The sequence below is a fragment of the Spinacia oleracea genome, chromosome 5 (assembly GCF_020520425.1).
Source record: "Spinacia oleracea cultivar Varoflay chromosome 5, BTI_SOV_V1, whole genome shotgun sequence".
Taxonomy (NCBI): domain Eukaryota; kingdom Viridiplantae; phylum Streptophyta; class Magnoliopsida; order Caryophyllales; family Amaranthaceae; genus Spinacia; species Spinacia oleracea.
The window spans coordinates 60691424-60716602 of NC_079491.1; the positions used below are offsets into that span (position 1 = coordinate 60691424).

Here is a 25179-nt window from a genome sequence, read left to right on the forward strand (position 1 = left end):
GTAAGAAAAATAAATTAGGAGTATATACCATTATATTAAGGGAGTTAATATTAGTATAATATCAACTAACGTTATAAAAATCATCAGCTGTATATGTATTTTATTTGTTATTATTCTTACAAAGAAAATAATTATGGATGTTAACATATATAGAATGTCAAATAACTAGAAATGTCAGCACTACAAGAAATTGTACTATTAACGACGGGAAATCCCGTCGCGAAAGGCCAATAATCGTTGATTAACGACGGGATTTCCTGTCGCGAACCTGTCATAAAAGGGGGCCGTCGTTAATGAAAATCCCGTCGTAAATCCGTCGTAAACCCGTCGTAAAAGACATTTGCGACGCCTATTCCCGTCATTGTTTGGTTGTTAGCCCCGTCGCAAAAGGCTTTTGCGACGGGATTTTTGACCCGTCGTAATTAGGTTGTCGTTAAAAGTACAAATTCTTGTAGTGCAGGTACTTAAAAAACTAGTTCTACTAAACAGACAATATAAACAGCCATCTTATCAGTTCAACATCATATTAGTTTTAGTTACTACCTTATCAGTTTCAGCTGTCTTATCAGTTTAAGCTTAATTTTAGCTAGTGTTGCCAAATAGATCCTTAAAGGGTGAAAAAAAGACATAGGTCCTACAAGGTGAAAAATGTGAAAGGTTGGACCCCAATATTTAGATTAATTATTTCGTATGTATATACATATTGTTGTTATGGTTAACAGTGAGTTAGATTTGGTTTAACCTGACAAAAAGTTATTTTGAAGTCCTAAAAAATGAAAAAAAGGTGTAAATTCTAAAATGTGAAAAATATGAAAGTCGAGTCCCGTAATTTAGGTTAACTTCGGTAATCCTTATGCACATCTTTATTGACTTGACATTCACAATTATAGTGCCTTTTTCCAAACAAATTACAATACTAAATTGTCAACTATGAAAAGGCATTATAATTTTTTTGATTTAAAAAAAGAAAGAGTCAATGGTCCCTCGTGTAAAATATGCAAAACGAAGGATAAAATCGATCTTAGATTGGATAATTTTGGTGCTTCACTCACATAAATATGTTCCATAACATTAATTCTCGAACCCTTTGATACTTTTTACGCTTTTCACACTCCTTAATTAAGATCTGTGGATCCGTACACAAGCCAATGCAACCTAATATTCAAACAAAAGAAGCAAAAAAGTAGAGTTTAAATGGAGTTGTAGCTGTAAATGAAAGGTTATGGTGTATTTGTGTTGACTTGAGTCATGACAATAAAACCAGAAAAATAGTCCAATTTCGTCAGCCGCCACTGATTTGGAATAGTATCTCACTCACACACTATGTCACTATGCTTTTCACTTAGCTTGTACGTAGTACTATGTTATTGGTTTAATGGTTTCCATTATCTATAATTTTTATTAATTAATTTCAACATATATTATAATTATAATTAGTTATATTATATTATATTTATGTCTTTATCAACCCAAGTTGCACGCATGCATGCATTCACCGCACTTTCATGTTTATGCTCTACTATATATAGCAAGAAATGTATCCAAAAATATATCCACATACACTTAGCTTATTATTTGCTTCATTTTTTTTCACACACTTAATTATCTTATTTGCTTCATTTTTTCATACGCTTAATTTAGTAATGGAACCTAAATCAAGTTCGAAATCCGTCGTAGAAATTGTTATAGAACAACCAAAGTTAGCAAATAATGATCTAATTATTACTGCTACAAATAATAAGAGTAGAGAAAGAGTTAGCATATTTGAGCATTTTGTAAAAGTGATATTAGTGAGATTTCATGCGGGTTATTTTAGAGTAAGCTTCTCGTTGTGTGCTCAAGCATTGCTATGGAAAACCCTTGTCCAATTTATCAAAGACAACCACCATTTATATTATCATCATCATTTAGTTGACATGCTACCATCGATAGCTTGTACACTTTTATGGTCGGTTGCTCTAGGCATGTTAATTTCACTCTCTTTTCTTTACGCATTAAGGTGTTTTTATCACTTTGACAAAGTAAAGAGAGAGTTTTTACACCATGTTGGTGTAAACTACTTGTTTGCACCTTCAATGTCATGTCTTTTATTGCTCCAAACATCACCTTTCACCCTACCAAGACGTGATAGTATTTATATGCAACTACTTTGGTGGGTATTTGTGGTTCCAATAATAATGTTAGATATTAAAATATATGGACAATGGTTAACAAAGGGAAAAAGGCTATTATCAAGAGTAGCAAACCCTACTTGTCAATTATCAATAATAGCTAATTTGATTGCAGCTAAGGATGCTATTGATATGGGATGGTTGGAGATTGCTTTGTGTTTGTTCTCATTGGCTATGATTCATTATTTGGTTTTATTCATTACGCTTTATCAGAGACTTCCAGGGAGTAATGGAGTTTCGATGATGCTAAGGCCGGTTTTCTTCTTGTTTATCGCGACTCCAAGCATGGCAAGCTTAGCTTGGGGTTCTATTAATGGAAGTTTTGATGATGCTTCCAAGATGCTATTCTTTCTCTCCGTCTTTCTCTTCATGTCCTTGGTAAGAACTTGTCTACCTAATATTTTTAATTTGTCTTCTTTTTTTTTCAACTTCATGTACAGTTGAAATCATAGCTTTATAAGTAAAAGACGCTACAATATCCATTACTCAAAGTGGTGCTACTTGATTAAACTCTCAATTTAAAAGGTGGACCATGGTGCACATAGAACATTGTGCACCTTAAAAATACTAGTATATAATTGAAAGAGCGTCTGGTTACGAGAAAAGAACATGAGCATTTTTTTTTTTAGGTTTTTAATAAATAGTAAAATAATATATTATTTTTATAACAAAAAAGTGAAATATTATATCACATGTTCTTTTGCCGTAGTGTCATGTTCTTTTGCTTATGCACATATGTTATTTTGGTGCACCACGCTCTATGTGCACCACGGTCCATAGTCCACGGATTGGATTAAACTGTCATCAGAAATTGGTTGATTAAGTAATTAATAGTCAAATTAATTAGGCTAAACAAAAACGCTATAAGTATGGAATTATTATATTATTTTGAAAGATAAAGAAAGAAGCAGATATTCTACTAAGGTTTGCGGAAAACATATGATTCCAGTAGACAGTAGTCAACTCGTGCATGATTGTTTAGAACGTACTTGTATTCCATTTTGGAGGCGAGTGTTCAAATGCTTTTGTCATTGTCAAAATATGAGAATGTAATAGTAGTAAAAATTTAGAAAGTGGAACATTTTGTATGCACCTGGTCCCAAGTCCCAATAATGATCTACATATCTGGTCCCTCAAAATAAATTTTCACTATCAATATTTTAATCCTGTAGTAGATTTTTAAAAGGATTTTATCGCTAACTCAGGTCTGGTTGATTTTTACCAGATTTCAGATAATACAGCAATGTTCTTAGGCTTTACGTACTCAAAAACACTTTAATCTTTTCCCTCTTTTCTTTTCACTCAACCAACTAATTATATACAAGTATTACCTTCGTTTATAATGATCTTTATCTTTTTCGTTTTAGTTTGTTCCATAATGTTCTTTACGTTGTGCTTTATGCTATATATGAACCTAAAAATGTGTCACCTTACTCCTTACCCACAAAATTTACATAGTTTCACACATTTTCTCTTACTTTATTCATTTTTTTCTTACAATTGTGTATTTGCGCGTGATGAAAGAGTACGTGAATACTAACTAGATATGTGTTGAAATAAATAAAATAATTTTCAGGTAAGTAGACCAACATTATTCGAGAAGTCAATGAGAAAGTTCAACATAGCATGGTGGGCGTACTCATTTCCTATGACAATACTAGCACTAGCATCAATTGAGTATGCACAACAAGTGAAGAATGGTGTAGCACATACACTTGCACTAGTGATCTCGAGTCTTTCTATTTTGGTCACATTTGCCTTAATGGTCCTTACTACTTTTAACATCAACAAATTGTTCTTTCGCGATCAACCAACTACCATCACTACTTAATAGCTATGGATCTACTTGTTTTTTTCTCTCTATTCATTTTTCAAACTATCTTCGAAATACGCAAACGCTAGCTTGGATTAGTTAGTAAGGGATTACTGATACATTTCTTAATTAACAGTAGTTATCTTCTTAAAGAGTGAAATCATTCACTATTAATTGGTTATGATTCCGAAACGTGAAATACTGGAAGTTTGCAATATCATTTATATAAGTGTGCCATCAAATGTCTGACATTTTAATTTTAATTTTTTCTCATGTCACAAATATCATCTAACAAATTCTTATTGCAATATCTCTGTCAAGTGTCAACAAATGAAGTTGCAGAAATCTCAATTTAAACCTTGGTGGAATGACGTGGGTCTAGAGAAACTCTTAGAAATTAAGGCCATTAGTCTCCAACTTGGGAATGCATTTTATTGATCTTCAAGGGAAGAAACATTCAAATTTCCAATATATCAATTTTGTTATCTCAAGTAAAGAAGTTAATCCTTATAAACACATTCCTTGTTGCAACTGCTTCTAGACCTGTCAAACGGGTCGGTCGGGTCGGGTTGTAAATAATTATTTTCGGGTTCGGGTTTAATCGGGTCAGTCACTTTCGGGTTCGGGTTTACAAATGCTTGTTCAAGATCCAGAACTTTCAGGTTCGGGTCGACCCAACGGGTTAAGAGATTTTAAAACGCGCATTATATTTTCATTAATTTAGGTGATAAATATACAAAATATGGGCACAAATTAACAAATTTTTCTACACAAGTTTATATTTGGTAAACTTTAACCATAAAATGACGTATAATTCAAATTAAAATCATATTATACACAACAATAATAAAAAGTGTTTATTATGCTTAAATTTTCTCATAATCTCATTTATTACTATAAATATAATGATTTTCAATCGGTCGGGTCCAAAACGGATTCGGTCAGATTTTGACCCATTACTTTTCGGGTTGCTCGGATTCGGATAAAATCGGATTACGGGTCACAAAATCTTGTTCAGGACCCAATATTTTCGGGTCGGTTTTAGGATCGGGTCGATTTTTGACAGGTCTAACCGCTTCACATGCTCTTTATTGCTTTGGGGTTTGAGGGAAATATTCTACTTAACGGAAACTAGGGAATGGTTCGACAGTTGTCGTAGGGAGGGATAAATGGCTCAGCAGGTATTATTATCCATGAATCAGTTGACATTTATGCTACAGAGTATCACCCTTGCACCGGGTTCAATTCTTAAAACCAAATGTTGCTCTTCGTTTGCTCATATGCATGAAATATTCTCATTTTTATAAAGAATGGGTCAAAATTTCAGATGAATACACATGACTATTCATAAGCAAAATCTCTGTCCGCTTACGGAGTATTTCATACACTATAGTTCCCTGAGTCAAGTAATTTAGAATCCTCGGTTGGATCGTCGTTCTCTGATAACTGAATATGTGACTTTGCGCTCATTTTGTTCCACTCATTTTCAACGCGGAAGAAAACCCATTGAAAACGACGGAAGATCTCCAAAGCCGTTATGGCAAAAACGGTAAGGTAATTATGTCGGAGATGGGCAGAAAGCTTGTACGTCCAAGTACATCGCATTATCAAATTGCTTCCAATCACCCAGCAATAAACCTAGAAATTCCATAGAATCAATCAGTTACCCTACATGATGCTACTTCAATTTAAATGTATCATTCAGACGGGAAAAAGACACAGCTTTAGAAGAGAATGGGGTTATTTACCCATGTCCGTCCATGCAGTAGGTATGAGCATATGTTAGGTCTTCCAAACTTGAAAATCCGAGTGAAACAACTGCATTTCAAAAGAAATATCATAACAACACTCAAAATTCCAGGTGTAGCAATAAGCATTTGATACATAAGATACAATTTGAGATACTGTTCATTTCCTCTCGTCCAAAAGGATGATTTAGGCTGGACCTCGACTAAGAATCTTAAGTTGTCCACTTTCCTGATGGAAAAAGTGGCAAATTAGTCCCAACTGTTTTGGTGGACGTGTAAATTAGCCCCACAACTTCTAATTGAAGCTCAATAACACCTTCTTGCAGTTTTCCAGCAAAATGTCACCTGCAAATAAAAGTTCTTCCTAATTTTACTTATCAATTGGCTTTATGCGTATTTTGGATCAATTTGACTTTTTTTTCCTTTCAAATTTTACTAATATGGTTATCTTATTTGGTTTTGATGGATTTCGAGGATGAAGGTTAAGTAGTGATTGAACCTACCCACTTCTTTGGTTGATTTTTTTGGTTTAATTATGAATTTTGATGTGAAGACCTTTCAAGTTCGAAACAATTAGTAATTCACATATTTGAGTTCAAGTAATTCGTCTTTGGGAATAAGTGAATAACTCCTATAAGTAAGATCTAGAACTTTAAAATGGTTACAGGCAACAATATTAGGAGAAGCCGTAGAAGAGGATTTCAGTTTTTTGTTATTCAAATTTAACAGCTTGTTTGGGTAAAGGGATTTGGAAGGGAAGGGGAGTATTATCCTTTTTTGGGACAGCAAAGTATGAAGGTGAGGGAAATGGAAGGAATTTCTTTCCTTAGTTTAACAAATAAATATCTCCAAAATTGGAAAGATTTGGAAGGAAAAATAGATCAGAGTTTAAAAGGTTACAGACAACAATATTAGGAACTAGAGACTAATTAGATTATCTCCGTAGGCTTTATAGCCATTGTCTGCCCTCATTATCAATTAATTAGAAACAGTACTGTTCCTGGTAACTCTCTGTAAAAAACAAGAGTGAATTAGAGAGTAGCGGTATGATTCTCTCTCTTCTTCTCTTCTCCATAGATTGGGCTTCAAAAGGGAAAAGGTACATAAAAGTTCCTCCATTAATCTAATTAGTCTTCTCTTTCCTCTATTCATCTTAATGGAAATTACCATATCAATTAACTAAAGTATAGAAACAGAAGCAGCAAACAAACAAGAAAATTAGGGAAGGGTGAGGAAAGAGAAAGTCAGTTGCAGTAGCTTTAGGCCTGTAGAGATATGTCATGGTCCCACTGATAACAGGAAGAGAATGGAGGAGAAACAAAATAAAGAAAAGACAGAGATAGGAGGGTTCCGGAGGTATAAGTGACGTATTTGTATTTTTATTAACTTTGAACCTATTTATATTAAGTGCACAACGTCATAAAGTTACATTAAATAAAGAATAATTTTCCAACCAGTTTCGGAAGAAAGGCCGTACTTGTGATAACATTTAATTTTGCAAGTTAAAAACACCTTTGTGCATGTGTGAAAATTAACGTCTTAATTAAAAAGAACACAAGCTACATCCATATACAATGAAGCACGTAGCATAGAAGCCAGTAAGAATGTCATTATTTCCACATACACATACCTCATATCCCAATCTCGAGTGATATCCCAATAGAAGGAATACGTCGAATTCAAAACACTTGACATCAACCACAGTGGCCGATATATGTTTGTCCACTTATCTGGGAACACATGATATTTGAGCGCTGAAAGGAAGATAACAGGTACTGCTGTGGAGTATTTTAGAGCTGAGACAAACATAAGAAGAACGAGGTTACCATATCAAGAGATATTTATTTCTTTAGCAGCATAATTATCAAGTGGGAAAAGGGCCTAAAGGGTCAAGCTGTATGCAGCGTCACCTATAAACATAATAACCAGTAAAGACTGGCCAGACATGCTGTATCCAAAAGACAAGATTTAAAATAGAAACAGGTCAACACAGCAGAAAAAACATGCTTGCAAGTTTTTTACATGCATAAAATACCAGATGAGTTACCAGGAACTAACAACATCCCAGAAGATAACACAATACGGTAAAAGCCAGTATATTTTATCAGTTTGCTAGTGAACTGAACACTAAACCCAGTCAATAAGAGAGGCAAACCACGCATGAGAAGTCAAACAACAACAATGACCCAGATCAAAAACTAAAACCATTTAGCTTGCTGGTGATGATGATAATTTCGGTGCTTAGGTAGCACCCGTCACGTTGAATATGAAATGATCAAGCAAGTATGAAATTTTCAGGGAACAAACAAGTCTAATTGACTATTTTTCAAGGTATTAGGACCAAATAAAATCTAAAAAGGACAAATAAATGATGATGTTACTTGCAAGAGTGAGAAAGACTACAGACACAGCTCATGTCATCCAGGTATTTCGTGTCACATTGAATATGAATGATTGGGCAATAAAGGCAGAGTCCAGTAGCCATTTAAGTCTAACGCAGACCAAGATTACTAAGATCTGAACTATAGCAATGAGAAAAAGAAAAAAAGGGTTATTATTATACTGTTAAAACAAAGAGCATAACAGTGAAGCAGAAACACGTTCCACTTAATTTCTAATTCCAAGGTCATTAAAGGTTCTACAATTAAATCAGATTGAAATATTTAAATATTCAGTAGAATGCACTCCATGAGTCCAAGATGGACCAAAATAATTATATAAAAGCCTTGGCAAATGTTTATAAGACGTAACACATCTAAGGACTACCCTCTTAAGTCTTACCATTCAAGAGACTTGATTTCTCTCCAGTGTCCTTGTATTGCCGAAGACATTGAAATAGCCGAAAAATATATGGTAGAACAAGAACCACTGGAATAGCAACAGAGTGACTGCCACATACAGAATCAGCTTCAAACCATGCAATAGTAGCAACCTACACCAATAAAGATGTAACATCGACGTTAACAGTAAAAAAAAAAAAACATAGTTATTGATAAGCCAAGTAACAGTAGGTAGCAACTTCAGCTGGTAGACCCCAGATCAAACTGCCTGTCGAAGAACCATGGGATATGCAGTTCAAGTACTGATGACACCCCCCCCCCCCCATCCCCAAGTTAATAGAAGAAAGTCGTGCTCGTAATAGCTAGGGAACAAAGCAGGAAACCGAACAGCTGGAGAATTATTTTTCAAATAAACAACCATGTGCAACAACAATAAGAGGGAACGAATGTGCTGTCTTATTATAGCAAAAAGTAATGCAACAAAACTGTATATGCTATCAAGAACAGATGAATCGGAAACTTCAAAATTCAAATATTTGGCACAAAGTAAAAGAAGATTTCCAGGAAACTAATTAAAAGAGAAATTACTTTCGACGGTTTGTGATCTACAGATGAAGAAGCATATCCTAATACTTTTTAAAGGAAATGCATATGATTACTATATACCAACATGCAATATTGATTTCCTTCATAATTGATAAAAGCTCCTTTAATTTGCCAATTTTTTTTTTGCTGATTTCCTTATTCCTTCCCTTCTCTAAACTACAGTGCTAGTCCTCCAGGCTTTTGAACAAATCAAAGATTTAAACACTGTTAAAATCAATACATTCTCAAAAGTAAAGATTTTGGTAATCCTAGTTTGACTAAAAATGTGTTCCAAATCAAAGATTGTTTATTCTCAAATGGCTAAAGTTGTGAATATAAAATTGTTCTCCAAATCAAAGATTTTGTTTATTCTCATATGGCTAAAGTTGTGAATACGAAATTGTTATCCAAATCAAAGATTGTTTATTCTCATATGGCTAAAGTTGTGAATATAAAATTGTTCTCCAAATCAAAGATTTTGTTTATTCTCGTATGGCTGAAGTTGTGAATACGAAATTGTTCTCCAAATCAAAGACAAATTCTCATATGGCTAAAGTTGTGAATATAAGGCATTTTAGCAAATATAATACATTGATGTGTAAAAACAAGAACTGATTGTAAAGTTTCCCAAAAAGACAAGCAATATCATAATAAAGGTAGGAAGTATAAAGGAGAAGTGATTGATAGTGTGGGCATTTAGGGCATGTTGCTTTTCCTCAAAACACAAAACAGATTAATATCATCAAAAAAGTAGGAAACCTAAAAGGAGAAGTGATTGAGATGTGGGCATTTATGCCATGTTGTTCATAGAGGATTCTAGCTAACAAGGGAAATCTAGTTGCAAGTAACATTCCATTTGCCACAACTTCTTGATTATAAATGGTGAACCAGTTTCAGATAGCCCCTTCTATTTTTATATTTAATGACACGGCAATGAGGGGAGGAGGGAGAAATAAGGGGAGAACCAACCTGACGATGGACCATGCGGCAGACTGAACGCTCCAAGTCTGACAACACCTGCACCAAGCAATGGTCATTTCTAATATAAACCGACCAGAACTGAACATATATAATTATAAATATAGGTTTGAAAGAATTCAGCTCAGCAGTAATTATACATGACCAGAGCTAACCATTGACCCCTATCATTAGTTACCTAATTCTATGTATGTTCAGTTGCAAACAAAATTTGCTGTATATGGTGAATGGCAAACAATGGTGTTACATAAGGCTTAATTCATCATTATGCTTAAATTTTTGAAATGTGTTTGACCCTTTTCTTTTAAAACGACAGAGAAATTAAAATGTACAATGAAAATAAATCTTAGAAAATAGAGTTAGCTGATTCTATACATTCTTTCAAGTTTCAACTAAGTCTGCATAAAAATAAAAATTACTAAAGAGAAGCCAAAAGGTCAAAAGGAAGTTGGGCCAAAAAACAAAGAAGTTCTAACGCATCTCATCTCCCCCCCCCCCCCCCCCCCCCTCCTTCAAGATTTGACCACCTAAAATCAAAGAGAGATACAGAAAGATCAAATCAACAGCCAGGGAAGGGTACTACAGTAGGTAGCCCGAGCACCGACTGCTCCGAAAATTATCTAATTCTCCACAAGAAAAAAAATTCTAAAATGTTTCACATCTTATTTAGCTTGTAGATCTAGGACTTACCACTCAAACCTGGATCTGACAAAGTTTTTGATTGTGTCTCTAGTCCTCGCAATTAATTCACTATTCATTGACCAACAGAAGCCCTAAGGTTTGGAATATCCAGTTTAGCCACTAAGAGAGTTTTAGACTGTGTACTGAGGTGGCCTGGTGCTCCTTCAAACAGAATACTATGACCAACCCAGAACACGGTTCGCAGCGGGGAAAGGTAAATTTGGTTATGCCTCTATGACCCAGATTTCACTTTGAAAAGTCAAAAAATGTTCTCGCTTACTATTATTTCACCTGTATGGCCCTATGATAATCCCATAGGGGGGCGTTTGGTTTACAAACGGGAAAGAGAATGAGTTCAAGAAAGGGAAAAAAGGAGAATGGAAAGTTTAACCCTATGATATACTAGGTTATTTGTTTTAGAAAGTAAAAAAAAAAAGGCAAATTTGCCAAAAACAACCTTTTACAAACCCATTTTTTGCGAGAAACAACCTTTTAAATATTTTTTTGCGAAAAAGGACCTTAAACTAAAAAAAACTTGCGAGAGACAACCTTTTTGTATTTTCCGGCGTTGACTACTCATTTCCGGCATTGACTTTGCCGGTTTTGCTAACCCCACCTTTTTTCCCGTAAAAATCAAAGGCAAAATTGCCAAAAACAACCTTTTGTAACCCATTTTTTGCGATAAACAACCTTTAAAAAATAAAATTTGCGAAAAAGGACCTTAACTAAAAAAAAAAACTTGCGAGAGACAACCTTTTTGTCTCATTTCAATCATTCTCGACACTCTTCATCTACAATTTGGTAAGATTGGTTAATTAATTTTGTGTAATTGCAATGCATGAAAGTTATAATTTATCCCAATTGTTTGAATTGAATCGAAATTCTAGATGAAAACGGTATTGAATTAATTCCCAATTGTTTGAATTGAATCAAACTAGAACCCGAATCATGTTCCATAGCACATTTTACTCCCCAACATCCGTCACCCATGAACATCGAATTAAGCCTTAACTAGTGAGTGCATGGAATTAAGGTTTTTTACTCTACTAAAAACATCAAGGATATTGTTAATTTGACTGGAAAAGAGTGGTGAAATTAGGTGTTTTTTCTTGTATATGCTAGGCAATGATTTTTTGTGTTGCGGAGAGGCAATTAGCTTGAGATTATCTCTACCATATGCATGAAGTTTATAAAAGTAAGGGTTTCGAAATAAGGAGATATCTAAGTACACAATTAATCAATTGTAATTTGTTTTTTAGTTTTTAATCAACTACTTTTATATGAGAGAATATGGAGGGAAATGAGTGTAAATAAGGAAAAACGAAAATATGTGAGCTGCATATGGAAAGTCAAGGCCGGAAATTAGTGGTCAACGCCAGAAAACCCATAATGGTTGTCTTTCGCAAGTTTTTTTTTTTAGTTTAAGGTCCTTTTTCGCAATTTTTTTTAAAGGTTGTTTCTCGCAAAAAATAGGTTATAAAAGGTTGTTTTTGGCAAATTTGTCTTTTGGTTTTAAGGGGAAAAGGGTAAGTTAGAAAAACTGGCGAAGTCAATGCCGGAAATGAGTAGTTAACGCCGGAAAAGACAAAAAAGTTGTCTCTCGCAAGTTTTTTTTAGTTTAAGGTCCTTTTTCGCAAAAAAATATTTAAAAGGTTGTTTCTCGCCAGTGTTACCTGGTTCGCCCCTAACCCCCGCGAACCGCGAACCGGTTCGCCTGTACCAATTCGTGGTTCTCCGGCGATCCAATTCGCGATTTTTCACGAACCAAACCAAAACCCTAGTTTTAACGATTGAAAGTCCGGGAAAGCGATAGAAGATAAAATATGTTGAGGCTTTTGTTTGAGAAGTACATATGTGTTGATTCCTACCGTCAATTGTTGTTTTTGTTGTTCTTTCGTCTTGCTGAAAATAATAGCCATGGATGAGGTCGAGGTGAAGAACTGGAAAGCCGAACTGCCGAAGAATGAAGATGGTGGTTGCTTTTTATTTGTTAATTTGAATTTTAAAAAAAAAAAAAAAAATCCATACCGCTACCCGCGAACCTAAAATCAGCTACCCGCGAACCCGAACTCGTACCCCGTACCAAAGCGAACCACGAACCAGGTAACTCTGTTTCTCGCAAAAAATGGGTTATAAAAGGTTGTTTTTGGCAAATTTGCCAAAAAAATAATCACAATGCATAACCATCATTACCCTTCCTCTACAACCACCTCCCACTCTGCTGCCACATCTATCTCTTTTTCCGCCACCACATCTGCCTCCTCTTCCGCCACCATCACTAACATCCTCTTCCGCCGGTTGATCCTCCCTAATCCTCTGTTTTCTGTTTCTTTTTAAATAAACTATTTTACTCACCTTAGATCTAGATTTTTGTAAATTCTTGGTGGTTGGAGCTGTAATTTCGGTGGCCAGGGTTGTATTTTTGGTAGCTAGGGAGTGGTTCTCATTGGGTTTTTGAGGGGCGGGAGAATTTTGCGGATGAGTAGGGTTTTAGATGATGGGTGGTGTTCTATGTGTATGGGGTGGATTGTCGGTGGCTATGCTGTGCTTTACGAAGGGTGTAGTGGATTTCGGGTGGTTGTGGGGATATTTTCGGCGACTGGGGTTGGTTTTCGGTGGATGTATTAGGGTTTTCGGCGGCTGGGGTAAGCCTATCGATGTTGGAATGCGGTTTAGTGATGGTTTCTAAGGGTGTTAGAGGTAGAATAGTGTCGGCGAGGGTGCCGATGATGGTTCTGGCAAGGGTGAGGGTGCCAGTGATGGTTCCCCCCTTCCCCCTCATCGGATTCGTCCCAGGTACGTAGTCGCGTAAGCGAAACTTTTGGGACGTTGGTCGGAGTTTGAGCTAGAAGTGCTCCTGGAAGAGGAGCCCTAGCCCCATAGAAAAGAAGCGTTAGAAGCTTCACTCAGGAGTCGAATTCGCGCGTTAGAGAACGCCAATTCTGTGTTTCTTCCCGGTACGATCTGGGATGCCCGTTCCGGTGAGGGTGTCGGTGAGGGAGTAGACTAGTGACGGTGACAGCTGATGAGCTGGGCGGTGCCGCGCGCGGTGGGCGGATGGTTGGTGTATTGGTGCTTTGGTAGCAACAAAGGGTATGAAACCTACTCATTCTTTTTCCCTTTCCTGAATACCCCATACCAAACGCCCCCTAAATATTGCAAAATGATCAAGCAAAAGTAAAGACCAAAGGGAAGAATGTTTCCTGGATTGCTAATTTAGTTTCTTTACATCTAATTCCTAAGAACTCTTAATAAAATCAGAGACCATCAATTCCCAGTCAAAGAATATTTCAAGAAGGGGAGAAAAAGAAATCAAAATGAGTGCTATGAATAGAAGCAACTACATGTCTATATGTGCTAATGTGCATTACTTTGGTATGTTACTCGGACTCCTCATTTTACCTCAAGCACCAGTGTCGGATCCTTGAGTCCTTGACTCCTTGACTGACATGTATATGGACATTCCAACACTTCAGTAAGGGCTAAAATCATGGAAATTTTTCACAATTTAGCAGAGTTAGACACTTAAACACGTACTCATGTCCGACACTAGTAGTCTAGTACCTAAGTCCAACACTAGTACCCGAGTCCGAGTAACATAGTTATTTTGCAAATCCGAAGATGTAATCGACAGATTCGACATACAGGAAGTAAACTTTCAAATGATATGAATAACCCATAGAAACATACACCATCAATAGTTTAATACCTTGGACATGGACGTCAAGATATCAGCCAAGAAGAAGTCCGAAAATGTGATCGCCTGCATTAACAAGCAACAAAGTAATGGTTAATTTAATAAAAGCAAGCTGAAACTGCAAGAGGGAAAAACATGGGATATAAGGCTTCATTTGCATGCTTTCTTTAGATGGAGAAGTTATTGCATGGTCCTATTCCCAAACCAATGCTCCATCCCGTTACTCATGACAATCTCTAATATTGTTACCATTTTATCGTTTGGGAGGGAACAATGGTCGAAGACTATGCATATTTCTAAATTTCTTCTTTAGAGGGGTTCCCATTCTTTACAAGGAGAATTTGGAGAGGATACTGTCAGCCACATTAAAATATAAACACCAAAGGAAGAGTGTCAGATATGTGTGAGTGTGCGCGTGTTCATGAGTTACTTATAAGCATGATTGGAAACACAATAATTTGCGATGCTGATGGTTCTCCACAGTCCACCCTGATGTGTGTGTTCTTTCTGTAAGCGAAATGGAAACTAAAGAGCATTTCTTCTGCCATTTTAAGGGATATTCTCCTTGAGATTTTGATCGGCACTGAAAATTCCTAGCAGACCGGATGATTTTGATTTTCGGCCATTTGAAATTCATGCTGAAACGGTTAGGATACATTCAGAAAATGTGTTTTTGGTTTCCATAAGCTGATTTATTTGGTTGGAGCAGACTTCAAAAATCTTCAGAACCAAGCTTTATCTTCAGGGATGGAATGGACTTTGGACTCAAACATCGAATTTGGTCTCACTTGATCTATTCCAGCAACGCGTGCAAGGATACAGCTTTATTGTTGCAGGAGATTGTTTGGCTTTGTTTAAGTTATATTTTAGCATTAAATCAAAAGTTTTTCAACAAAAAGAAATGTATGTGATATGTCTTTTAAGAGTTTGAAAGGCTCGGCAGTGAGTTTTTATCCAGCTTTTGCATGGAAGTGATGATTTGACATCCTCCTTGAACATTATCTTTTATGAAAATCATTAATTCCACAAAAAAGGAGGGGGGGTGGCCAACTCATCAACATTAGAAGCAAAAAAAAAAAGAACAGCAGAGATGACACATCGAACCCAACATAACAATTCAACTGTATCAAATACAACATACTTGCCTGCAGGGGAAGAACTATCCTCCAAAGAGTTCTCAGCAGGTAGTACCTCGACGATAAGTAAAAAATATCAAAGGGGGATATCAAAAGCATAAGAGCTGCAATGTACAAAAGAACCTGCAAAATCGGTGTAAATAATGTCAATAACTGATCGAACAACGTAAATTATGTACTACTATAAACCATCTTTAGAAATACATCAAATAAAGTACAAAATTTATAAACATCCAACAGCAAACCAATTTGGTATACATTCAAATTAGCTTAGAGTGTAGAACCGGGTGGAGGAAGCCAGCCAATGTTTCTATGCAAAAAAATGACAGCTAAAGCTGATATCAAAATATGAATGATAGCAGATTAGCCAATTATTATGTACTGATTATTGAATAAGCACATTTCTGGTAAGTCTAGAGCTTTGTACATCGTTATTAATCTTACAGGTTTTCATAATGGTAATGTAAAAGCAAGCAATACAATTGACTGTAATTAGGTTGCAGACTGTCATGCAGACAGTATATCCACATCAACAGCCGAGGACTTGATTATTTATAAATGATGTAATAAACTACGCCATCTCACATATGAATGGATCAAGGCCTTTCTCTTGATTTATTTATCTTGCAAACTCCAAATCCTTTAAAAGCCTAGCAAAGCATTTTCATTCGAAATTATAACTCACACCATCAAAATCAGGTTGAATTAAGCTATAAGATACATTCTTCTGTCATATACTTATACAACCTAGAAAAATATTTTAAGAGAATAATAATGTCATATAAACATAATTATTTTCAATTTTTTATCCCAGGTTTCAAGGCTAGTACAACAAAAAGAAACCAAGCAACCAAGTATTTGGTTTAAAATCACTCAAGTTAAATTTGCATCTTTGAACAACAATCCCCCAAAGAAAACAACTTAAGATGGAGAAAGTACAAAAAATTATAAGCGATATTAAGACGTTTGATAAAGGGGTTGTTACAACTCAAATGTATCATTCCGTAGTTATTCATAGTTGCATAAAACATTCAAAAGCTAGCTAGGTCTGTTTCTTAGAGTGATGGTAAACCGATAGATCGTTGCAGAGAAATAAGTTTATAGAGTCCAAATGATGCTAGTACAAATTGTGTGGTTATCCAGACACAATAACAGTTTAAACAAATCAAATTCTCAGAGCACAAAGGTTAATCCTGAAAACTCTGATCCCACACAGGAGCAGATGAATGCTCAAGTCTTAAAAATTATGGGGTTTCCTTTATGCATAATGATAATCAATTAAAAGTACAAACCAATAAAAAAAAGTTACTCGTAAAAGACAAGGAGCCCTCTAAATAAACTTTGTAAAAAATTATGTGCGCCAGTCACACTTCACGCCATTAGAAAACATAACTAGTAAAACATTCTATAGTAACACCAAACAGACAAAAGGAACATTACTTTATCTCAATTCCTCCCAAACTATAGCTCTAACTGTGTCATATCTTTCTAACTAAAAACAACCAATAGAATAGATTTTAGAAGTGATTTACAATCATCTAAAACAAAAGTATTAAACTATCGAGTAATTTAAGGGTATTTCACTCTAACAGGAATCAACTTACTAAATAAGCATAATAGTATAATACTGATACTGTGAATTTCTAGAAAATAACATTCTTAAGGCCATCTTTAAACATTAACAAAATCATGAATAGACAACTACAGTAAATTTAAGGGGATATTTTGCTTTGTAGCTGTAGGCAAGAAGAAAGATGAATTTGATTCGAACACTAAACAAGCAACAGCTCCATCATTAGGCCCTAGAAATGTATAATGATAGAAAAACACATGCATAGTAAACAACAACGAATACGTAGCATTTAAACAAACATAAGAGAAAAAATAGTCAAGCTTATGTAGCAAATGTCGAAAAAAGAGGCATCTATTACACTGGTTGAGATGCTGCTAATGACACTTCTCCATCTGAATAAAGATAAAGGTATGCTGTCATGCTGGTTGGAACTATGATGGTCATCCAGGTAGCACACTGCAACCAAAACATAACAGTTAAAAACTCCACCAGGATTGATGTTTCACCAAAACAGGAGAATAATCCAAAAGGGGAAGAACTAAAGTCACCACACAAAAATTAAGTAGCCTTAGAAGGAATCAAATGAGACAACTTGTTGCGTATTAAGAATAGAATCTCTATAAATAAATCAACATACTTATAATGCAATAATCAAAACTCATGAATAACCATAAAATGATGGATTGACTAGAAAGAAATTATACAGAGAAAAGTGCAGGGAGTGCAGGCAATCAAGATGTATAAGACTATAAGAGGAACAACATATGCATTGGTTCTTATCAATAAAACTTATTTATCCTAGCAGAACTTCTTGTACCAACGAAATCAGGATGCAGGATGATCAAGACAAATTGGTCTTGAGGGATATCGCCGGGAAAGAAAAATTAGGTGACCTAGTCTAGCCCGTATATATGGTTGTGAAACAAAACTTGGATGTATTCGGCCAATAGCAAAGGGAAAATCCTTGAACTCTGTCTCCATTTCACCAAAACAAAAGGAATAGATAAACAAAAATAAAACAAACCTGAGCTTGATAACGAACAAACACAAAGAAAAGGCATAGATCAAGTAAAAGCAGCAGTTTGCTTCCTAACTGGGGTACATACTCTTAATTTCACTGATCAAAGAGACATGTGTATGATTGCAATGAAGACCTGATTACATGACTGGTACCTAAGTCACTAAATTTTACAGTGAAGCTCATATGAAGCTAATTTAAACTGGAAATGAAACTGCATAGACTCTGCAATCTCTATTAAAGTGATGGATCCTAGACACGGCTGTATTCTTCGCCATCTGATCCAATTTGCATTTTTTGGGCATTAGAAGAAAATTAGCTGGCTAATTAAGCTCAACAGTTGTTTATGGCATTACTTCAGTCAATAAATTTTGTTTAAAAGGTAAGTAAACAACAACAAAGTCATTCAAAGTTTCTGCATGCTGGAGTCACGACCTTTCCGATGAAGCTTACTTTCACTTTTTAAATTTATCTTCTGGGGTAAGTTAAGCTTCTTGCCAAATCATGAGGCAGCTAACTTTGGTTTTCTGCAACTTGTATTCTTTCTTTCTTCTTATAACCCTAGAACATTATAAGCACAGTATAAACTACAAAAAATCTTATTCTCTCATCCTCTCATCAAAGAAACAACAATAAAACAAGTAGCTCAAACTAAATTGATGGTAAGTTTCTTGCTTAGTGTTCTGCATCAGTAACTATCGATGACTGTCTTTGGAAAAAAAATACTAACAGTTAGCTCAGAACACCAAACAAGCATCATCATCATCTTCCTTGGTAATGGCATTATCATCCCAAAAGACTCAATTCCTGCAAAAATATTCTGTTTCTTGGTGATCTTAAGTCAATATCTATTGCTTGTTATTTAACAAATACTACGTAATAAGTTTTCTAGCCCATGAAATGCATGAATATATAATTTCAGATTCTTAAGTAAAAAGTCACAGAGGACCATATTTTATATACCACCTTTTGCAAACAACCACGTTATAATTTTTTTCTTAAACAACTATCATGTAAGACACTTTGTTCAATCAACAATATCATTTGATGTTTTCATTAGGTTCAAACATTAAGTATGACCAATTCTACCGGGCCAATCAATTTGGAAAAAAAGGGAGAGGGAAAGGGAGAAAACAACTTGTTTTGTGGTTCTTAACGTTTGAAGCTTGCGGAAATTATCTAACAGTACTATTAAACTGTTAAAAGAACTTGTAATCTCTGCTCCATCACGTCAGTGTCCAAATTTCCTCCTCGCCTGAGTCTTCTTCATGTAAAGCCTGCAAACCCGTTCGTCCCTAACCCTTTAAAACAAGAAAAAGTGATAAAAACAGTCCTAACTATGACCGGTCTTCTACAAACAATCCTAAGTATGGTTTATCTTAGGTTGGGCCATACTTTGGAATGTGTTTGATAAAAATGGGCCTGGCAACAGGTTTACCTGCTTTTGTAGGTAAACAGTATCACGAGATGCCAAGTGATCTTTCATGAAGTTTGTTTTAAAAAATTCTCTTTTCAGTTACGGTCTTTCCTTCAATCACATCCCTATAATCCTGACTTCCTCCCTCCATAAAAAGAGTGAAAAAATTTCATGGTTTGATGGGTAATTAAATTTCACTCTTTTATGGGCCATGATTTCTCTCTTCCATCTCAAACTTTGTGGATAGTCTCCTTCTCCAAACTCATTACTAAAATATAAACTTCTTTCACAAAAATTGATGAACCCACGTTCTCTCTCCTCCAAACTTATGCTTAAACCCATAAGTCCATAGCCTCTGTATTATTTCACAGAATCTAGAGAACCCCATTGAAGTATCTCTTCCCTTCCAAGACATTTTATTTTATGTTATTTGAATAACCATTCCTCCCATACTGATATACTACCTTCGTTCCTCAATGACGCTTACTATTTGCATAAGAATTAAGGAAAGAGGAAGTAGAGTAAAAAAAAAAGTGGGGTTGCAAGAAGAAACAGTAAGCATGTTCACCAAAGTACGATCTTCGCGTGGGGAAAAGGGAGTAAAAGAGTAAAATATAATTACCAAAAATGAAATAAAGTAGAAGCGTAAAGAACAAAATGGAAGGGACTTATGGGAAAGCGTAAAAAATAAAAAGGAAAAATGGTAGTACAAGAACTCCACTCGAAACACTAATGTTTCCAGGTTGAAGAAATTTCTCATCCAATTGACCTTTTAGCTAGGACCTTAACCTCTCCACTTTGTTCCTATTAAAGATAGTATGCGGTTCCCTCTCTATGCAAGCACCCTCTACAAAACCTCTTCTACCGAAGAACAAAGCTGATCCACATTGTCCAAATCAAAAGATGTAGGCCATGTAGCTAAATGCAACAAGCCTTTCACATGACTACGATGAGATATAGATGCTCGACGGTATAATAAACATTGAAATATTATTTTCTTAGAACCTCAAATAACAGCTTCGTTGTATTGTAGTATGCAAGACTCCTGAAGAAATCGAGAGCTTCAATGATGTGTTACAGGAATATATTCGAATGGTTTACAACTTACAATCAAGCTTGTGCACAACATATGAATTGTCTTCTTTATTCTAGATGAATCGTGAGACTCGTGACCATGTATCATAGCGCTGGTAACAGCTACTCCAAGCCTAAGACTGTAATTGCAATCAGATTTACAATAATGTGATTTGCAAAAGTTCAGAGGCAACAACCACATATGTGGCTCTAGATCACAGGGAATGCCAACAATCGGGATAAAAACCACCTGTCCCCTGACTTTTTTGGTGATGATAATCTAATATCTAGCAATATGCTGATTTGGGTAGGAAAGATCATTACAGAAATGGAGCTTATCCTCCTATCACATAGGCTCTTCTTTGTCCTTGATTCAATGTCACTAGATCTCATAGACAAGCAGAACTTGCAGAAGTAAGGCCAATATGGAGTCATTGTCAATATTCCCTACATACTTGAAAGAAAAACCATAAGTCTCCTTCAGTCCTTCCCAAGGCTATATAAGAGTCAACGTATCCTCCTTAGGCCCACAATTTTTTTTTTTTTAAATATATGTTATTTAACAGTTAAGTTATCATTAACACCACTTTGTATAAAAATATAAAACACAAGGCTATGTACTAGATTTCCAAATTGTGTTGGCTACCAAATATGGACTGCAAATTTAAAAGGCCAGCAATTCAAATTTCCTAAAAATTAAAGCAACCCACAACAATTCTAGAAGTAAATAAAACATGGACCAGAAGCTGACAGGAAAATATAATGAAAGTTATCATAAAAAGATAACAATTGATAATGGAACAAACTTCATTACCTTCCATATTTCTCTGTGAGTAAGATGATTTTGATCAACGTCAAATATTTTAGCATAATTGGCATTAGCCTGAGAAAAGACCCATAAATTTATTCCCCAAAGCCAAACCATCAAAGTCTGCAAGGACAATCAATACAAATTATTAATTTCACTTAAAAAATTCAGTTCACGTGGAGCATAGGTTACATAATAATATATTGATACTAACCACGAGCAGAAGAGGATTGTAGTATAAAAATGCTTCATACAAGAAGAGATCTCTCAGATCAGCGCTCATTCGCATTACAGAATGCCATCCAATCTGTCAGTCATAAGATCATCTCCAACATAAGTTTATTATCAATCGAACTGCAATACTTCCAAATATAAACTTGTTCAAGGCTTCCCTATCTCCCCCTCCACAACCCAAAAAGGCACAAGAAACAAAGTAAAACAATACAAAACCAATAAAACTGACCTTGCAACAGCAGAACCCCCAGACGAAAAACAGCAGTACCTGTAAATCAATCTAATCATAAAATATTGAAGATGGTATATAGACTAAGGCACTAAGCACGTGAATTATGTAGCAAAAATATCCTTTGGTCAATCTTTACTAGAAAAACAAAATATAGAGCAATAGATTCATCTTCTGTGCACACACATCACCTTAAATCTCCACAAGAAAGTGGGTGATGGCATGATCACAGCGCTACTTAGCGGGGACGTTAAACTTATACCCTTCATGTCATTAGACGCAGATGAATGCAGAAGAGCTTCTTCACTGCTTTCACCTAATCAAGCACATGTAGCAATTAGCCACAGATTAACACACACAAAAATTCATTCAGTATAAATTGTCACGTCAATAGTGTTAATATAACAACAAAGAGGGACGAAAAAAATCACATCATTTCGTTGCAAACAAAACATTGAAACATACCCAATTCGCCAATAACAGGTCTACTGCCAGATTTCCGGAGATGGGGACTATTAGTATTCACCAGTCCCCCAAACATAGATAGATTTCAGCAGTTTTTTACAGTGCAATTGCACCTAAACCACTCCAACCCCTAAAATCTGTCACACACACACAGAATGGGAAAAAAAAAATTAAACAAAAATCCAAACACTAACAGAAAATTACCAAGAAAAACCTACATTGTTAATCAAACCATGGGGATAAAGTTGAAGTAGAAACTGAAATTAAAAGCTTTCATTTGAACTTTTTCCCCACCTTTCAGTCAATCAATCAACGATTAGAAATCAGGGCCACTATCAAGCCGAAATGCGATGATCGGCGGTGAATAATTGATGGAGAAATTGGAGGGAAAAGGCGATGAGATTAATCAAATTGATGGAGAAATTGGGATCCGAAGAATGAGGAGAGAGAAAGTGCAGAGCTCGCTGAAATTGGATCTCGTCAACTATGGCGTAAAGCATAAGGATGTGAACTAACTATTGCAATGTTCAGGGTAGCAAATTTTACTGGAAATTCAACGTATAATTCTAAATTCCGAAGGTTTTATGAAACATGAACAATAAGCGACTTTATTACGAGTTACGAGACTTACGTTTTTTTATTTTGTGTGTTTTCCTTATCGGGTCGTCCCTTAATACTTGACCTGTTTGTAGAAATGGAAATATTCTAACAATATTATATTATTTCTCACTCCACCCCTATTAACCCACCTACCTCCTGCTCCATACAAAAAATAATTAAACATTCAACCCCTACTCTCCCCCAACCCCACCCCTTTACACATTTTCCACTAACTACATTAAAATAATACCCCACTATCAACTACTACCTATTAAATTAAATAAGTCAATTCAAGTCCCTTAAACTCTGTGCCGGTCAAACCGGGTCGAGTATTCCGGGACGGAGGGAGTATGTATTTTAGGGCTAATCCGAATTTGGGGCGAGTTTTGGGTGGATAGGTTTTATTTTCCTCACAATTGTTGTTACTGTCCTCCCTACCAAGCTCAGCCCCAATCACCACTGAACCATCAGACAATTTATTTTTTTGTTGACAATATGAGAATGTATTTGTACTTATAAAACGGTACGAGGGGATTCGAACATGAGACCTATACAGGTGCTCAGATTAACCATTGGACTAAGACATTATTTAGATTTTAAGATACAGATTCGTTGTACTCCTTAATTTTATTCTATTTCTTTTTAATTACGAAACTCCAAAGTGAATTGATTTTCTTATCAAGTAATTGTCCGAAAAACACGACAATTAAATAACTTGATTTTTTTTTTTTTTTTGACAAAAGCTACATCCCTAAAGCAACTAAATATTATTTATATCTAAAGCGTTAACCGTCATTCCCATTCTCCTACATCTTGTCGTCAATTCATGAGCTTGACCCACGTCTTCTCTTGGAACCTTCAATATAGAACACCTGTGAAACATTTTTCCGACCTCTTTAATATCCCTAAGAGGTCCCATAATTGAAATTAACTTGATTTCAAGATAATAATAAGTTTCTATTTTTTAATTGCATTTCAGTTATGTAAAATCCAATTCAATTTTTTTTAATGGAAAGATATCTCGGGTCTGTTATTAAGTTAAGCCAATTTTCGTCAAAGTAGAGATACTTGGAGGAAAAGAACTCATACAAATATACTCATAATTACTACCGCTATCCCACCTTACCACTAAGTGAGACACAAGACCTCAAGTTTAGAGAATAACTCTCATTACCGTCTTAACCAACTACTAATTGTTGTTTATCCAGGCACAATAATTTATAAATACTAACACGTGCATGAAGTCTAAAACAACTAAATTTTTATGTTACCTTTTATATCTTATGTAATATATTCGAATAAAATTAACAATTAAAACATTAGGAAAACCATGAATTAAACATGATATCATAAGTCTCGTAAACATCAACTATAGAAATGCTCTGCATATACCTAATTTGGTGTTTATTAATTTGAAGTACTTAGTTCATTCCATAGAAATAAAAATAAAAATTGTATGACGATCTAATAGACACTAGTAGAAAAAACCCTGTTGCAGCCCCCTTGTTGCAGCGTACATGTATTAATACGCTTCAATAATCAGTCGGTCAACGCGGGTCAAACCCTTTAAAGGGTTGTTGCAGCGTACAATTTAAAAGCCCCCTAGAAAAATATTTGTTACAGCGTACATTTTAAAAGCCCCCTGGAATAACCTACTTTTTTCGCAGCGTACATTTAAAAGCCCCCTGCAATAGCCCGGGTCAAAAATTTATTCACTGCAATATTAAAATTTCATTTCTCGCGCTTTACTTACTTCTCCTTCCCTTACCTTTCCCTGCGTAGTCCTCTAAAAAAAACACCCTTCCTGCATCGTCAAGAGCTTCCTCGTCGGTGGTTCTTGCCTCCTCGCCAGTCGCCACCTTTTCTCGCGCTTTGCCCGCGTTCACCACCGTCCCACCACCTTCCGATGGAGGTCCCATTGGGTTTACCTACCACCGTTTCTCACCAATCGCGTTTCTCACCAATCGCGTTTCTCACCACCACCACCACCTCCCTTTTTTCTTTGAATTTAAGTGAATTTATGCACTACGGAGGTATATCTCTATTCAATTTAAGATTCGGCTTATTCAATTTTTGTAAAATTGAATTAACTATTTAACCCCAAATTTTAGGGTTTTGGCTCCATTTTATTTTTTAATCGAAAGAGGGAACGATCTACTAATCTAGGGTTTC

General features: G+C 35.5%; 2 protein-coding genes across 3 annotated transcripts; one reads left to right on the plus strand and one right to left on the minus strand.

The window, feature by feature from the left end:
• The first annotated feature begins 1568 nt into the window (after positions 1-1568).
• LOC110791118 (S-type anion channel SLAH4) lies at positions 1569-4302 on the plus strand. Its single transcript, XM_056830139.1, has 2 exons — positions 1569-2549; positions 3748-4302. Exons 1-2 carry the CDS (start codon positions 1644-1646, stop codon positions 4000-4002), a joined length of 1161 nt encoding a protein of 386 aa, XP_056686117.1. The 5' UTR covers positions 1569-1643; the 3' UTR covers positions 4003-4302.
• Positions 4303-5229: 927 nt separating this feature from the next.
• Positions 5230-22991, minus strand: LOC110791127 (uncharacterized). Of its 2 annotated transcripts, none has more exons than XM_056830138.1 (14): positions 22702-22991; positions 22408-22544; positions 22134-22258; positions 21943-21993; positions 21694-21786; positions 21486-21602; positions 17523-17618; positions 15599-15712; positions 14466-14519; positions 10067-10114; positions 8514-8664; positions 7363-7528; positions 5733-5802; positions 5230-5622 (listed from the first exon to the last, which is right to left on the minus strand). In XM_056830138.1, the coding sequence occupies exons 2-14, from the start codon at positions 22481-22483 to the stop codon at positions 5365-5367; spliced, it is 1419 nt and encodes a 472-aa protein (XP_056686116.1). In that variant the 5' UTR covers positions 22484-22544; positions 22702-22991; the 3' UTR covers positions 5230-5364. The 2 variants fall into 2 exon arrangements, with proteins under 2 accessions (XP_056686116.1, XP_021851576.1); XM_021995884.2 differs by having other exon boundaries at positions 21943-21981; positions 22702-22990.
• Between the last annotated feature and the right edge of the window lie 2188 nt (positions 22992-25179).

Bases quoted from the DNA above. Each gene is read 5' to 3' on its own strand.
- LOC110791127 (XM_056830138.1), bottom strand. From the start codon at position 22,483: ATGTTTGGGGGACTGGTGAATACTAATAGTCCCCATCTCCGGAAATCT. The intron at 5,803-7,362 runs GTATGTGTATGT...TTTGAAATGCAG, and splicing joins ACTCGAGATTGGGATATGAG to TTGTTTCACTCGGATTTTCA. The intron at 5,623-5,732 runs GTAAATAACCCC...TGGAATTTCTAG, and splicing joins TACTGCATGGACGGACATGG to GTTTATTGCTGGGTGATTGG.
- LOC110791118 (XM_056830139.1), top strand. From the start codon at position 1,644: ATGGAACCTAAATCAAGTTCGAAATCCGTCGTAGAAATTGTTATAGAA. The intron at 2,550-3,747 runs GTAAGAACTTGT...AATAATTTTCAG, and splicing joins TCTTTCTCTTCATGTCCTTG to GTAAGTAGACCAACATTATT.